This window comes from Sorex araneus, chromosome X, assembly GCF_027595985.1.
Source record: "Sorex araneus isolate mSorAra2 chromosome X, mSorAra2.pri, whole genome shotgun sequence".
In the NCBI taxonomy this organism is placed as follows: domain Eukaryota; kingdom Metazoa; phylum Chordata; class Mammalia; order Eulipotyphla; family Soricidae; genus Sorex; species Sorex araneus.
In genome coordinates, this window is record NC_073313.1 from 298,971,444 (window position 1) to 298,987,181 (window position 15,738).

Genomic DNA, 15,738 nt, shown 5'->3' on the forward strand with positions numbered 1-15,738 from the left:
GTTTCTATGTAGTTCCGGGTAACTTTCCATTGTTTAAAGAGATATTCACCAATTGAAAACTCAGAAATGGCATAGAAGTCTTTTCAGAGCTTCCCATGCATCCCCTGTTATTCTTCCTTTTTCTCTTGATCTGTTCAGACGCTTAAGAAGCACATTTCAATTTAGATGGCATTCATTCTAAATTAAATGGGTAGATGAGAGTAACAGTACAGCTGATAGGGCACTTGACTTGCTTGTGGCCAACCCAGATTCAATCCCTGGCACCCCATATGGTTCCTTGAGCTCTGCCAGGAGTGAACTGTGAGCACAGAGCCAGTAGTAAACCCTCACAGGGACCTATGTGATCTCAAAACCAAACGAATAAAACCCCCAAAATCAAAATTAAATGTGATTAAACTCATGGGTGAGAATTGTCTGTGAAGAAAAAGTGAGAGAGAGAGTCAAGAGAGGTTGACTCCGTGAATTTTAGACTGCAGTGCAGGTCCAGTGCTTATAAAGGGATGCAAACAAGGATGATTGTGTCGGAAGAGCATCGTAAATTCTAAAAAAAAAGACTTGATATGGCTGATGTCGAATCCAGAGTAGGGACAGAGTTGCCCACTGGAAAAGTTCCAGGGAGAGAAATGGCCAGTTATAAGAGACACTTAGGATTAGGTGAAATCTTTGCAAAAATGTGGTGGTTCTACAGGCACAGCCATGAAGATGCCTCACGATTTCTACACAGTCATTTCTCTTAAAGGAGAGTTGCTTGGGGTATTTCCACAGCAGCCTACCTATGATTTGGCACTTTATACTTAGCTTCAATTAACCCATTCTCATAATCTTCATAAAAGAGGCTCTCTTTCAACTCCTGGCATTTCTTCCCACTTTTTGTTGTGTCTGTGTTGCCTTTTTTCTTGCTCCTGATTCTGCTAATTACTTTTGACTCCATAAGTCTCAACTGAGCAAAAGTCTCCGCCAGAAAGCGCTTTTAACTGCCTCCCATCTCCAGATGTGAAAATTTCCATCAGTTATTTCTTACTGTGATTGATACAGCTTCCAAAGAATAATTGATTATATGTGTTTTTGTTTTCGTTTTTAACTAGACTAGTGATCCTCTTAAAGGATTATTCCGGGTTTTTCCCCCCAGATACCCACATAACTAGCACCCATTTGTTCAATGAATGGTTGATTTTAGTCTGAATTAGCCACTGGCAGAGCATAGTGACCCTGACGAAATTAAAGAAGACAGTCTTGTTAGAAACAGGTGCTCTGTATGCCTTTGTTCTTGTGAACATTTCTCCCAGTAAGGACAATATTTTTATCATTAGAGTTTTACAGGTGTATTTCAACTGGATGCAGAAAGAACACTGGGGCAAAAGCTGTGTTTAGGCCCCACCATACCCTCTCCAGGGGAATGAAGACAAGATAGTGTTTCTGGCATCACTTTCTTCTTCAGTAAAAGGATTATAATCAAGGACAGAAGATTAGGAACTGTGCAAACTATCTGAAGTGCATTCAGCTTCCTACTTGGATGGCATACTTCTCTGTTCCTCCTCCCTCCTTTTTTCCATCTCGTAAAAAAGTGCTCAGAGGGCCCAGGACCACCTCCTGCCCTATTCAGCCAACTGGACCAGAGGGATCAGTGCTTGGCTACTGCGTGTCACTGCTCTACCTGGTGTTGCTTGGGAACAACCCTCGGGTGCTCGGGAAGTCATGTGGGGCCTGGGTTTGAACTCAGGTCTCAGTGCATGACAGCCTGAGCCTCTGCTGAGTTATCTCCTAGGCTTCTTGGCTGCCTTGTTTGGTGTCAGAACCTGCACCAGACCGAGCACAACGTCCTGTTACTGCACTGAAATCTTAGAACACTTAACTCCTGGATGAGAGAATGGACTAGGGGTATGATTGAAAAGCAGTGCTGGGCTAACAAATGTATATGCCATGAGTACAGGTAAATATATTATTCTGAGAAGTAGCTTTGAACTACTGTAGTCTCCAGAATTATTTCAAATTAAAATTTTTATAGAGTCCAACATTAGAAAAAAGTGGGAGATCAATTACGTAGTGCTGGAGAGACTATTACAGCAGGAACTCAGTGACAGAATGGGATCTTAGCGTCCTTTGCTTGGGGGTGAATTATGGTGGCTTCTGTTTTTATGGCCATGCTATTCCAATTCCCACTCCATAAAGTGTAAGAATAAAAATAAAAAGCATTTTTAAAATAAAGATGTTAACAAAATATTGTAAGTAAAAAAAAAATCACAAAACAAAGAATTATGTAACTCAAATATGGAGAAGGGATAAAAGACAATAAAGAGGAATTAAATTATTTTTTGTAGAACAAAAGTGGTGCCTGCTCGAGCAAATAGATGAACAACAGGATGACAGTGCTGCAGTGCTGCAGAATAAAAGGAACAGATACAGACCTACAATTAAAAATTGAGCTAAAATGACATGATAAGATGCCATGTAGGTGTGGAGGGGCGGGAGGAAAACTGGGAACTTTGATGGTGGGAAATGTGCACTGCTAAGGGCCTGGTGTTGGAACACTGTGTGACTGAAACCCAATCAGGAACAACTTTGTAACTGTCAATCTCATAGCGATTCTACTAAAACTATTAACATTAATTTTTTGCAAGATGGCATGAAAAGATCAGATTCTCAAAATGAACAAATGAGCTTTAACAATATAAACAAGATGGGGTGGATAGTTCTCTGTCTTGCACATGGCTGATCCAGGTGTGATCTTTGGTACCACACGTTCCTGAGTGGTCCATGAGCACAGAGGCAGGAGTAATCCCTGAACCTGTGGCCCCCCGGAGGAAAATAAATCAGAAACAAAAATGAATATAAACAAGAAACTTAGCTATTTCAAAGACTAGTCTTGGTAGCTAAATTGAGTTAGTACCCTGGGAAACAGCATCCCATCCTCTGGAAAAAGCGCGCTTGCTTCAGAAGCAGAGAGACAGGAATCCCTGGATTCGCTTTTGCTCTGCTGCTTGCTTGTTGCCTGCTGGATCCGTGTCTTTGGGGAGGATGGTCGGGGACAGTGATTTTGATCTTGGACAATGCTGTGCTGTTCTCTTCTTATCAGCAGAGGGCAGCTTCACCGGAAGACCCTGGAGTGAGCTAATTGGGAAACAGAGGGCAGAGTGCCTGCTTTGGGGAAGCAGCCCCTCATGTGGGCTCACAAAGAGAAAGACCCTCCCTCCATGTGGGGGGACTTTGTTTGTTTGATGCTGGTGATTTTTTTTAAATGAATAAGTTATCCCAAATGACATAGAAGCAAATACTCCTTCCTCACTCCACTCTAGCTCTCAGATTCTGTGTATTTCTTGCTCAGGATTCAGCTTTAGGGATTGATTCTTTTTTTTTTCCTGTTGCATTAAAAAGGTCTTTTCCTCTAAGCATTGAGACCCCGTTTGTTTGGTTCTGTGTTTTTCTGGATTTTTTTTCTTATTTCCTAATGCCTGTGTGAGATATGGCCATTTATCTACACACACACACACACACACACACACACACACACACACACACACACACTTCATAACTGTCTCATACATACACATGCACATCTTTATTATTAGACATGGTTCAAATTCATCCTCTCATAAATCCACAGAGGTGATCCTTACCCCCACCTGCACAAACACACACATGCAGACGTACATGGCCATACACATATTGTTTACTTCCGAGTGAATTTTCTCTCGCCGACCCTTCATATCCATCATCGCACAGCTCTGTCTCCAGTGCCTCAAAAGATTGGAATTGTATAACTAGAGTGTTTCTTTCCTAAGGAGATATTTTTAAAAGCTTTTCCCCTGTGATCTATAAATAATGAATAATTCCATTAGAACGCTTATGAATAGTGTAACTTTTATGCAGAGTTTTTCAAGCTCATTCTTTCAGTGCTTTTATTTTCTCAATGGCCTCAGGTGATGACAGATAGAAGGGTTTCACTGCAGCTGATGCTGCAATTTCTCTCTTGTTACATTTCCCAAACTGTGTTCCTTTGGTTCTCATAGATGATGTGGCCATTTAAAAGGTGACATTCTCAGCGCTTAATGGGTTTGAAAAAATGCCAAAGTAATCTGACTCCCTTAATGCAGAAACCCCAAAGCATTCCATATGATAATTTTCTCTGGGCAATACAGTATTTCTGAAACATATTTGACCAGAGAATTTTATGTTTTTATTAAAGCATTACCTCTCTAAGCTCTATGTTCCACAGAAAATAATTTCAAAAGTAATGTACGAATGACAGTAGTGCATTTTCCTCTGTTATACAAATAAAGTACTCTACACTTGCCCTTCCTGAAGAATTCAGAAATGCCTTTGTATATTTCCTTTGAATTGACTCTTCTTTATATCTTAGCTTTCAAAAATAAGCTAAATATTTTCCTAAAGTACTGAAACATCCACCTCGAAGTGATAGCACAGCAGGGAGGGCATTTGCCTTGCACTTGACTTACCCGGGTTCGATTCCTCCATCCCTCTCGGAGAACCTGGCAAGCTACTGAGAGTATCCCACCTGCACCAAAGCCTGGCAAGCTACCCACGGCATATTCAATATGCCAAAAACAATAGCAACAAGTCTCACAATGGAGATGTTACTGGTGTCCACTCGAGCAAATTGATGAACAACAGGACAGCAGTGCTACAGTGCTACTGAAACACCAAAGCAGAATAACTCATTTCCTTTGTTCTATTTTAATACAGGTTTTAATCAAATACTTCCTTGAAAATCAGTACTCGTTATGAAGGAAAATAGTTCAGTTTTATTCTTACCAGGTGTTTAAGTAGAAGCCGAGTATCTAAGTACAGATCTACTGAAGTCCCGGTATACTTGATATTTATTGCATGGTAAGGCGATTTCACAAACTCATCAATAAAAATAAAATTGGTAGAAAAAAAGCATGGAAGAAAAAGTATAATTCAAATGGATTCTATTAGGAATCTTATTTCAGATGCTGCTCTAGTTCACATAGCAGGACAGCAGGAAAAACTGCTTCCATCTCAGATTTCCTTTGAGATTCTCCTGTAATAAATGGCCTTGGACAAAACTTCACAGTAGCAAAGTCTCAACAGGATTTGCCACTGATTTGACATGTGATTTTTGGCATTGATATATTTTGAGGGCAGTTTGGAAGGTTGTGACCAATACTAGGGCACAGGGGACTGTATCCAAGTCACAAAATTCAGAACTTAGTAAAATCCATTTGCTTTCTGAAGTATAAAAGAGTGCGAATGTGAAAATGATTTTTATTCTAAAACCTGCCACGGAACTATCAACTGTTTGCATGGACTCATGTAGTTGTTCTCTAAACAGAGGAGAGAGCTTTGATATTAAGTAGTTTCTTAGGAAACCAAGATTCCCATAACGGGCAGAACTGTTGTTTGGCTTCTCCATAATTCACATCCTGCTTGGATCCACTCCTGATCTTTGGGATAAAAACCTCTAGCTGCTCTGGAGCTTTGAACTATAACCAGAATCAGAAAATCAGAGTCAGTGGTGTTGGGGACACAGCATTTACCTTCTAATCCTTTGGAGAGTGAAGGCAGACCTTCCCAGAGCATATTATTTGGACATGATTTCTTCTAATTAAGCAATTATTTTATATTTCAGTAAAAGCATGCATCACAGCATCTTAGCTTTGCCCCTCTCTTTTTAGCATCAAAGAATTCTAGTCATAACATAGTTACTCAGCCTGTGACAAATGGGCAATGGTGTAAATCCCTACTGCATTTGCTTTTCTTACTCTATGGGAAGTATGTGAATTGTGTCCTAATAATGCATGGTGAATTCATGTGTTATGCATATTGTTTCTCTATGTAAATATATTTTGACATTTAAGGAATGAAGAAACAGGAACAGAAAAGCAGTTCCACAGAGGGTCTTAGAGTGGAAAAGGCTCTAAGGGATCCAAAGGCTCGGGGCCTTGGACCCGTTACTGTGCACCTCAGCAAAAAGGTCCTGCAGTTGGGAATTCAGCTTTGGTTAGCCTTTATGGCTAACCTTGATCTGAGCAGAAAAGGAATCCCCAGTGAAAATCAGGCGCAGGAATATCAATGTTCCTCTTCCATTTCATGCAGTTAGTCTACACACACCAGCCTCTTCACTCCCTAAACATCAGTCTCTTCATTCACTTAAATTTTTCAGTCCTACTTCTGTTCTCTATCTCTCTTGCTTCTCTCTTCTGCTCCCTTGTCCCTCCCTCCTGCCTCAGTCTCTCTCCTCCCACTTCCCATTACAATCCTTGCAAGTTGGTATTAACTGGGTTGTCTTTGGTTGGTGATTCTTGTTCTATTTTCTTTCCCATTGTTCCATTTACTACCTATGTCCCAAAGTCCCTGCAATTCCTAGGGTTCTTGTCACTAGAATTTGGAATGTGTGTTTCCTCCCCACCTCTGGACACCTCCACCTCCATGTCTCCATTCTCCATAGGATATCATGGACAAAGGCAATCTTAAATTCTCCGACTTCTTTATTTAAAAAACATTCTATTTTTAGCGTAAGCTCCTTTAGAAGATGTTAGAATTTCCATCAGGAAACTGTCAACTAATTGTAACCTTTCCAGAATCCTGGATTTTGCACAGCACAAATTTTTAGAATTAAGAACTCTTGTTGGAACTTAATTACTCAGCCTGTGACAAATGGGCAATGTAATAGATTCATACTTCATTTGCTTTTCATGCTATATAGGAGGGTATGTGGATTGTGTCCTAATAATAGATGTGTATTCATGTGTAATGCATATTGCTTATCCATGTAAATATATATTGATTCACTGTATCACTGTCATCCCGTTGTTCATCGATTTGCTCCAGTGGGCACCAGTAATGTCTCCATTAGTCCCTGTCGCATACTAGTGTAGCCCGATGGCATACTGGGGGCTCTTTCAGGATCAGAGGAATGAGGACCGTCATTGTTACTGTTTATGGCATATCAAATACGCCACGGGGTAGCTTGCCAGGCTCTGCCATGCAGGTGGGATACTCTAGGCAGCTTGCCAGGCTCTCCGAGAGGGATGGACACTTTTGGGCAGGCCTCTAATTGCCCTTACAGGTGTTCCCAGTGAACCAAGTATACAGGTGTGTATACACACACACACACACACATATATATATATGTATATATATATTTCTCTTTATGATTTGTTGCCTACTGTCTGAACCCCATCAAATATAGTGTGGTAATTATGGAAAATGAGTAGGGAGTGACTTATGATGTATTGATTATGTAAACATATTCTCTATGTAAATAATATTAAATCACAGTGATAAACCAGTCAGTGCTATTTACTCACAGGCATTGAAAATTACCCTTATATGGTGTTCTACTCATGAAAATGATGTAATATGTTTGCTAGTCATTGTTAATGCTCATTTAAGTTGTGGGTCATAGATGTATTATGTTCTAGCTCTGGGGCTCTAAATTTTATGGTGCCCAATGTGTTACACTGAAATGTGCATTACTTGAAGTTAGGCATTCAAAAAAAATGATCTTTATTTCAAAGCCAAGTAGTGCCACAGTTTTACTGAGCACTTCTTTGGCTGAGATAGCCTTTCTTAAGAACACATTCTTCAACCGAGATATGCTGTTTTCACTCTGAAGATTAGATTCAGAACAAACTCTCTTACAGAAGGTTGCTTCTCTATCAAGGTCACTTTAGAATTTATCTGAGCAACTGAGATCTTCTCAGAAGTGTTGTTTTAGCCTTAGATACTTCTGGCTTGGGAAAGTGCACAGTCTATACTCTGCTAAGTAATTTTTTTTTGGGGGGCGGGGTATTGCTTTCAGAATAAGATTATTCTGGATCCTATGACGTTCAGCGAGGCCAGATTCCGGCCATCCCTGGAGGAGAGACTGGAGAGCATCATCAGTGGGGCCGCGCTCATGGCTGACTCTTCCTGCACACGGGATGACCGACGGGAGAGAATCGTGGCCGAGTGCAACGCGGTGCGGCAGGCGCTCCAGGATCTGCTCAGCGAGTACATGAACAATGTAAGTCCTTGGCTCGCATCCTCTCGGCTCTGTTTTCTGGCTCGTGAGCTTGTGCTTTTAGGAAAGCATGCCCAGCGTGGGGAGAGGACAGGTGTTCAGGTTGGGAAACCAAATAACTGCCTTGAGAGAGCGTGTCCTGATTTCATCTCAGAACACAGTTTGGGGTATGAGAGACTGGTGGAGAGGAAATTCTTCTTCGGGAAACTTTGTTCTTTGTTTTTCCTTGAGTGACTATTTAGTAAACTCTTCCTTACAAAAATACTTGGGCTTTTGTTTCAGTTCAGCGATTTGTTGGTTGCTTTAGTGACTGGCCTTTGGTTTAGGAATGATTTTATGTGGTAAAGTAGATGATTGCTGGAAAGGGCAGGAGGAAATACTAAAATCTTTTTTTTTTTTAATACTTTAAAGCCAAGGAGAGCTGTAGATGCTAATTGTTTTCCTTTGAAGACTTGATATGTAAAATGTTTGTACAGCTTTTGTAAGGTGAAAATGTTCTAACAGCAGTAAATCTGAGAATAACTTTATTGATTCCTTGCTTAATTGGAAATCCTTATGAGCGCAAGTTTTCAGTTTGAAAAAGTTATTAGTGATAATTGTGTAGTTGCAGCACAGAAAATAACTGTCGTCTCCCATCGTTATAAAATGTGGCAGTTCTTAATTCCTGAGAACTATTTAAAAAAAGCTGAAATTCATAGTCTTGGCCTTAAAAGGTCCTGAAATATGTTTTTTATATTGATTTTACATACTCCTTCAACTAAGGTGTTGTTGACATCCAATCCTGCCTGCTACATTTGGAGTTCCTCCTGTCTCAGTTCCTGGATATGAACATACACAGAGGACGGTGGGAAAGAGCAGGTCAAGTGAAGCCTTGGCTTCCAGGTGGAAGGGATCTGCCCTGAGGGGTGCTGGGCTGATAGCAGGGACTGAATAGGGATCATGCTGCGTCATGGGACAACACCCTGAGGGGTAATGGTGTCATGCTGTGATGAGGTGTCTCACCAATTCCTCCCCAGGGTTCTTCCCATTCCAGTGTCAATCACAAATTGATATACAGTCTACTGGTCAAGCCGGGAGTCTCATCGACTATCACACTGCTGATCCTGCCATTATTTCCAGAGAACTTTGACTTAGAAAACTATTAACTGGAATGCCCAGCAAACTAAAATGTGTGTATACAGTTACATAGATACAGATATATACATATATATGCATATATATACACACACACGTATATATATATTTTTTCTTTCCATACACCTTCAGCTTCGTTGATATTGAAGATTTGCCCATATTCAGCACATGAAGACTAAGGTGTGGATGGATCACATGGTCCCCAGCTGCTTGTGAGGATTTCCCTATAGGACACTGGATTCCCTACACTTTCTGGGATTCAGGGGCTACAGGTACAACAGGGTCAAGCTAGAGATATTGGTCACCAGTATCTCCCACTCTCAGTCTTTTGGATAGCAGAGTTAACCAAAAAGACTACTTATGAAATTTGGAATGCTGATTGTTCATTGTAGCAGAATAACAACAGAGTGCTTAGGTGCGAAATTTGATTTCATATAAAAGATATGCTGACATATCAATCAATGAAGAGCTATTGCCAAAGAAGGAGGTATAAGCTATAGAGATCTCAGTGATGTTTAAGATCCAATTAAAAAAAATTAGGGAGGAAGGGTATGTTGCTAGGGATGGAAATCACTAAATGAGATTAATGAAGAGTTGATAGAGCTGTGACATGTGATTTCCAGTTCAGTGTTCGTAATCTTGCCAGGCAGACAGAAGTTTCTCTTGCAGAATAAATTAACAGAAATCAGCAGAGTTGATCGAATTTTGTATTTTATTAACTCCAGGTTCTTATTTTTCTATTCAAAATGTGTGATACAGGAATACTTTGTATTTTCATCAAAAACTTGGTTTCTGCTTTGTTACAGTTACAGGTATTATAAGTGTGTAGGTGAGTATAATGCTTAAATTCCAAAGTGTGAAAATTTTATTTACTTTGAACCATCTGAATCAAAGCCATGTCCTACTGATTTTTATATGAATTATATAACATTTACTCAGACTTCACACTTATTTGGCAGTTTCAAAGTAGAACTGGGTAAAGCCAAAACAAGTGCCATTATCTCTGATGTATTTATTTCCATCACCACAATATCAATTGGTATTTATTTTTATATAGCACTTATTTAAATTAAAATAACATATACATTTGTGCCTTATGGAAAATGGTTGTAATTACCAGCAACGAATTAATAGTGCCTAAACAATTACATTTCTATTTAAGTTTTGTAAGTTTTGGAAATAAAGTTATGATCAGTTTTTTTTGGCTTTTGTTTGTTTGTTTTGTTTGTTGTTAATTTGGGGTCACCTTTGGTTGTCTTCATGAGCTACTTCTGGCTCTCTGTTCAAGGGTCATTCCTGGTGGTGCCCAGGGAATGATGAACTTCTGGGGATCAAATCAGGATTGTCCATGTGTAAGGCAAATGCTTTTCATATGCACTGTTTTTTTGATAAATTTTCATCCCAGAGATTTTTATTTTAGCAATGTTATTATGAAAAGTAAGACAGTCTTAAGATAAATATTTAAATTTTCACATAATGGGCACATTATGTTCTAGACATCTTCTAATCATGCTCTGATAAAGATTTGACTTGAAATGATCACTTGTAGGGAAAAATGTTCTAAAACCACATCCATACAAGTGGTATGGAATGGGAACATTTGGAGAGAAGCACTGGATCCTGAATAATAAGGAAAAAGCTGTCTGCATGGAACTTGGATAAAGATGTAATTACTGGAGCTCAATAAAATAGCAGTTGTATGTTAGATATTTCCACAGAAGATATTCTAAGTAATGAATAGATGCGTGTGATTTGAAGATAAAGCACGTAATGTTCACTTGAAAGATAATCTGTAATATAATATTTTTTAAAAGTCTGGGTAAAGAGGTGCACATGGCAGAAATTATAGTAACAGCGAATGACTGTGGTATTATTGTACATATGTGGAAATTAAGAAGCTGGAAGAATGTCGCATAAGAACATAAGAATGCCTGATTGTTAGGTTAGAATTGTTGTGTCTGTTGGAGTCCTATGCTGAGCACTAGAAATAGTTCAAAATTGTAGTAAAGTCAAAGTTTTCTGTGTGCCTAATTATTTATGCAACATTTTTTGTGTTGGTAAAATTTTTTTTTAGTTTTATAAGATGTTTGACCTGTATTGCCTAATGTATTTATACCACCATTTCTTTATCCAGTAATCTATTTTTGGACTCTTGGATTGTATGTATGTGTAGAGGGGTGTATGTGTGTGTGTGTGCGTGTGTGTGTGTGTGTATATCACACACACCTGGCAAGCTATCCGTGGCATATTCAATATGACAAAAACAGTAACGATAGGTCTCATTCCCCTGACCCTGAAAGAGCCTCCACTCATTGGGAAAGACAAGTAAGGAGATGCTGCTAAAATCTCAGGGCTGAGATAAATATAGATGTTACTGTTGCCTGCTCAAATAAATCGACGAACAACTGGATGACAGTGATAGAGTGATACAGTGGTGGTATGGGAGTGTGTGTATACACACATACATACATACATATACAATGAAATAGTACTAGGCTTTAAGACAGAATCATGCAGTGCGCTGCTATGTGACTGTATTTGTGTAGCATCATTCCTAGTGTACTCACAGAGGGACACATACAGAATGTCTTCTCACATGTAAAATATAAAGAAACACAGGAGGGAAATTGCCGGTGGGCAGAGCAAACAGTCCGAGAGCAGGTTTATGTAATTGAGCTTACCATGTTGGAGAATTGGGGGTGTTAGGTTGAGGGGGAGTCACTCTGGTAAAGGGTGTGCTGTTGGAATTGTATTATGAAACCATCTATGGTCAACCATATCATGAATCATGGTTCCTAAAATAAAAATAATAATAAATTGTGTGATAAATTTGCGTGTAGAATATTGTGTGCTGCAAATATGAATTGTGCTGCTTATGTTCTAAATTTCTTGAAGTACAAAGGGGAACAAAATAGAAAACATTTTCTCATCCCATAAATGGACACAGTATTTGGGAAGACAAAAACAAATAATTTTGGCATCACCTAACTCAGCTGTATACTGAGAAATATAAAATCTTTGAAGGCAAGGAGTCTCAGAGGCCTCAGAAAGCCCAGGAAAGAATTAACTGAAAAGGCACCATTTGGTTGAAGGCATTGGGGGAGCAAATTACACCGAAGTGGGGGGAGAGGAGCGAGTTCATGAAAAGGGAGCCTGGGTGTATGAGAAAACTGGATGTGCTCTTGGAGATATTCTGGCCAAATGGCGGAAAGTCACAGGGGATGCAGTCTGAAAACCACGTTGCCCATCTCTGCAGTGCCTGTGCACCATTATGAGAAGCTTAAATTTTACTTGAATGAAATAAAAGGCCACCAGTGAGTATTGGGCAGAAAATTCCATGATGTAGGAAAAGAGCCTTCAATACTGTATAGAAAGAAAAAGCCAGAGAAGAGTCCCAGAATAATACATTCAAGAGAGGATAGTGGTTTGGACCAAGTGATAGAAGTAAATGCAAATATTACCATTCCACTATACTTTATTTCTTAAAAATGCTCACAAAGTCCCTAGCAATGAAAATGTTTTCTGAACAAAACCTGGATATTAGACATTGTGGATGATGGATGCGTTTGTCTCAGCCTCTTGACTATCAAGTATTTTTTTTTTCTTTTTGGGTCACACCCGGCAATGCACAGGGGGTCATTCCTGGCTCATGCACTCAGGAATTACCCCTGGAGGTGCTCAGGGGACCATATGGGATGCTGGGATTCGAACCCGGGTCGGCTGCGTGCAAGGCAAATGCCCTACTCGCTGTGCTATCACTCCAGCCCCGACTATCAATTATTCATGTGGTTTTGGTTGCATTGAAAATTCCTTCTTTGTTTCGAATACACTCTTCAATCTCTAGTCTCGGTGGCAATGTGTGATGAGCCATAGGCCTCGGTGCCCATGCCTCATGTGTAGTGGTGCCGTGGAGTATGATTCTTCTGTTCCATCTCTATGGACACTCCGTGTTGCTCTCTGTTGTTTAATGCTAGAAAATTAAAAATCTTCAATTCTATCGTTAAATGCTAAATGTACCCAATGACTACAGAGAAACAGGTGACCAGAGTAATTCTCCATCTCAGATTAAAAGGTGGAAGCGTCAGAGTGGATCGCAGACATTGCCACATTTGAACTTCTGATGGGGCAAATGAATGTGGGTACTTGCACACATATCACATGTGTGTGGATGGTCCTAGCCAGAGTCTTTTCCTCACACTGCAATTTAATGTTAAGAGAGCCATGAGAGATCAGACTTGAGAGGGGCTGAGGTCTGGAAGGTGATTTTTCCCATTAATTTCTGGGACCAGTAGCACCCCAAGGCTCCAGAAATGCCTCCCTCTCCTATAATGATATTTGTAACATTTAGAAATGTTATTAATATTATTTATAGTAAATGTTACAGATAACATTATAGGAGTATATTGAAGTGAGCTCTGAACAGTGTGTGTTTTTAACCCTGTTTTTAAAAATAGCTGTGTGTGAAAGTCAATTTAAATATATATGTTTATCAAAAATGAAAAAATGAAGAAAATAAAATTATTCATTTTCTCTCCTAAAAATAACCCGTTATATAATTCTACATATGTCTATCCAGTGTTGAACAGTCACATGAGTGATAGATTTATAGGCACACTTACATATTCATTACCTTGAATTTTAAGAAAGGAACTCAGGTGGGAAAAAGGAAACTCATTGTAAATGGTGTTCTGTAGCCTATTTTCTTTACTTAACTAACATACTGTGAATTTTACCATTTTCCCAAATGTTATCTAGCCTTAATGCTTACTGCATAGGATTTTATTATGTAAATACATAATAATTTACTTAGCGGCAACTTATTTACAAAGAACCCTGTAGAAAAGATAAATGAGAAAGATCTTTTGTGTGGATGCATAGAGTACTGATTTAGATTCGATGCATCACTGAGGAGCAGAGTGAACAATCGGTGAGGACAACTTTAACAGTTATAAGCTCTAAAGGGATCCTTGAAAATTTGGTTCACTGAAATTTTTCACACGAAAAAATGTAAATGTCTCTGAGGTTCTATTTTAAGCTATTTTTGTTCACTTTTTTAGCATTGTGTTGATTATATAAATTTGATCTTCATTTATCATACATTTTCCAAGTTGACTCGAGGTAGTACTTCAGGGAAGGGTTCAAAACAACTAGTCCAACAGTTACTGGAAGTTTCAAAAGAACATTCAGTCAGAAAAACAGCTCTGTTATGAAAATTCTTATATTCTAAAATTTCTCCAACATGGGAAAGTTGAGGAAAGACTAAGTCATTGCCTTTTGATGATAAAACTAATTGTTGATTAAACATAAACTTTGTTCCCCCGTCATATTTAGTTATTTTTTGGTGTTGGTTTTTGAGTCACACCTGGCAGTGTTCAGGAGTTGCTCCTAGCTCTGCACTCAGGAATTTCTCGTGGCGCTGCTCAGGGGACCATATGAGACTTTGGGGTTTGAATACTAGTTAGCTGTACGCAAGGTAAATACCCTACCTGCTGTGCTGTCCCTTAGCCCCAGTTATATTTAAATCTTCCTATTTATTTATTTATTTATTTATTTTTACTGTAGATCAGAGGGGTGAAATTCTCAAAGTTCAGTTCTGTTTGTTTAATTACAAGTTTCTCTACTAAAACATTTGGTATATAATGGAAATTTCTGATCAAAAAGTTTAAGTGACACGCATGACCTAAAGTGGTCATATTTCTCCAGGATGAGCTTCATTTCATTGGGAAAATAGGCCTTCCTTCATTCAAGGGAAAGATACCTAGCGCCCCCATGTGATGATTGTTGTGTGGAGACTTGTCTTGCCTTTTTCCTATTTGCAATATTTTCTTTCTTCCCTTTCCTACTCTCTGCCTTCAAATATGCTCAGTGCCCTCATCTCTATTAATTTTGATCTTCCAATTCATCTGTGCAATCATGCTTCTCGTATAAAAGCTTTTCTCCTTGAATAGATGGTTTTTAAATCCCTTTTAGTTGGTATTTTTTTTGCTCAGACATTGAAAAAGTATAATTAGGTTACTAACTCTTTCTCTGAGATCTAAAACTGTTCTCTGCACCTGTTCTTCCACAGAAATATAGTTGGAATGTGAAGTCTTTGGGATAGTGTATCAGAAGCCTGGCCTTGATTTTTGTCCTTTGCTCTCCCATTTGCCTGTGAAAACCAGTCAGGTTTCAGAGTGACTCCCAGACATATCCCAGACTTAGTACAAGATAAATGCAAAATTTTATTTTCCCATTACCTCCATATCCTTGTATTGTTATATTTTTTCCTACTAGGGACCCACTAAGTTGGCAGTATAAGGAATCTCAGAAAGTTGAGGAAGGGACTGGAGTGATAGCATAGCGGATAGGACATTTGACTTGCATGCGGCCGACCCAGATTCAATTCCCAGCTTCCCATATGGTCCCCGGAGCACTGCCAGGAGTAATTCCTGAGTGCAGAGCCAGGAGTAAGCCCTGAGCATCACTCGGTCTGACAAAAAAAGCAAAAAAGGGAAGAAAGGAAGGAAGGAAGGAAGGAAGGAAGGAAGGAAGGAAGGAAGGAAGGAAGGAAGGAAGGAAGGAAGGAAGGAAGGAAGGAAGGAAGGAAGGGCGGGAGGGAGGGAGGGAGGGAAGAAGGAAGG

General features: G+C 39.4%; 1 protein-coding gene across 4 annotated transcripts in view; it reads left to right on the plus strand.

The window, feature by feature from the left end:
• The window catches only part of CTNNA2 (catenin alpha 2), a 1,292,108-nt gene that overhangs the window by 456,051 nt on the left and 820,319 nt on the right, over positions 1-15,738 (plus strand). For all 4 annotated transcript variants that reach the window (XM_055121537.1, XM_055121538.1, XM_055121540.1 and 1 more), the window contains exon 7: positions 7,784-7,987. In XM_055121537.1, coding sequence (XP_054977512.1) covers positions 7,784-7,987 — 204 coding nt within the window. The remainder of the gene's footprint in view (positions 1-7,783; positions 7,988-15,738) is intronic.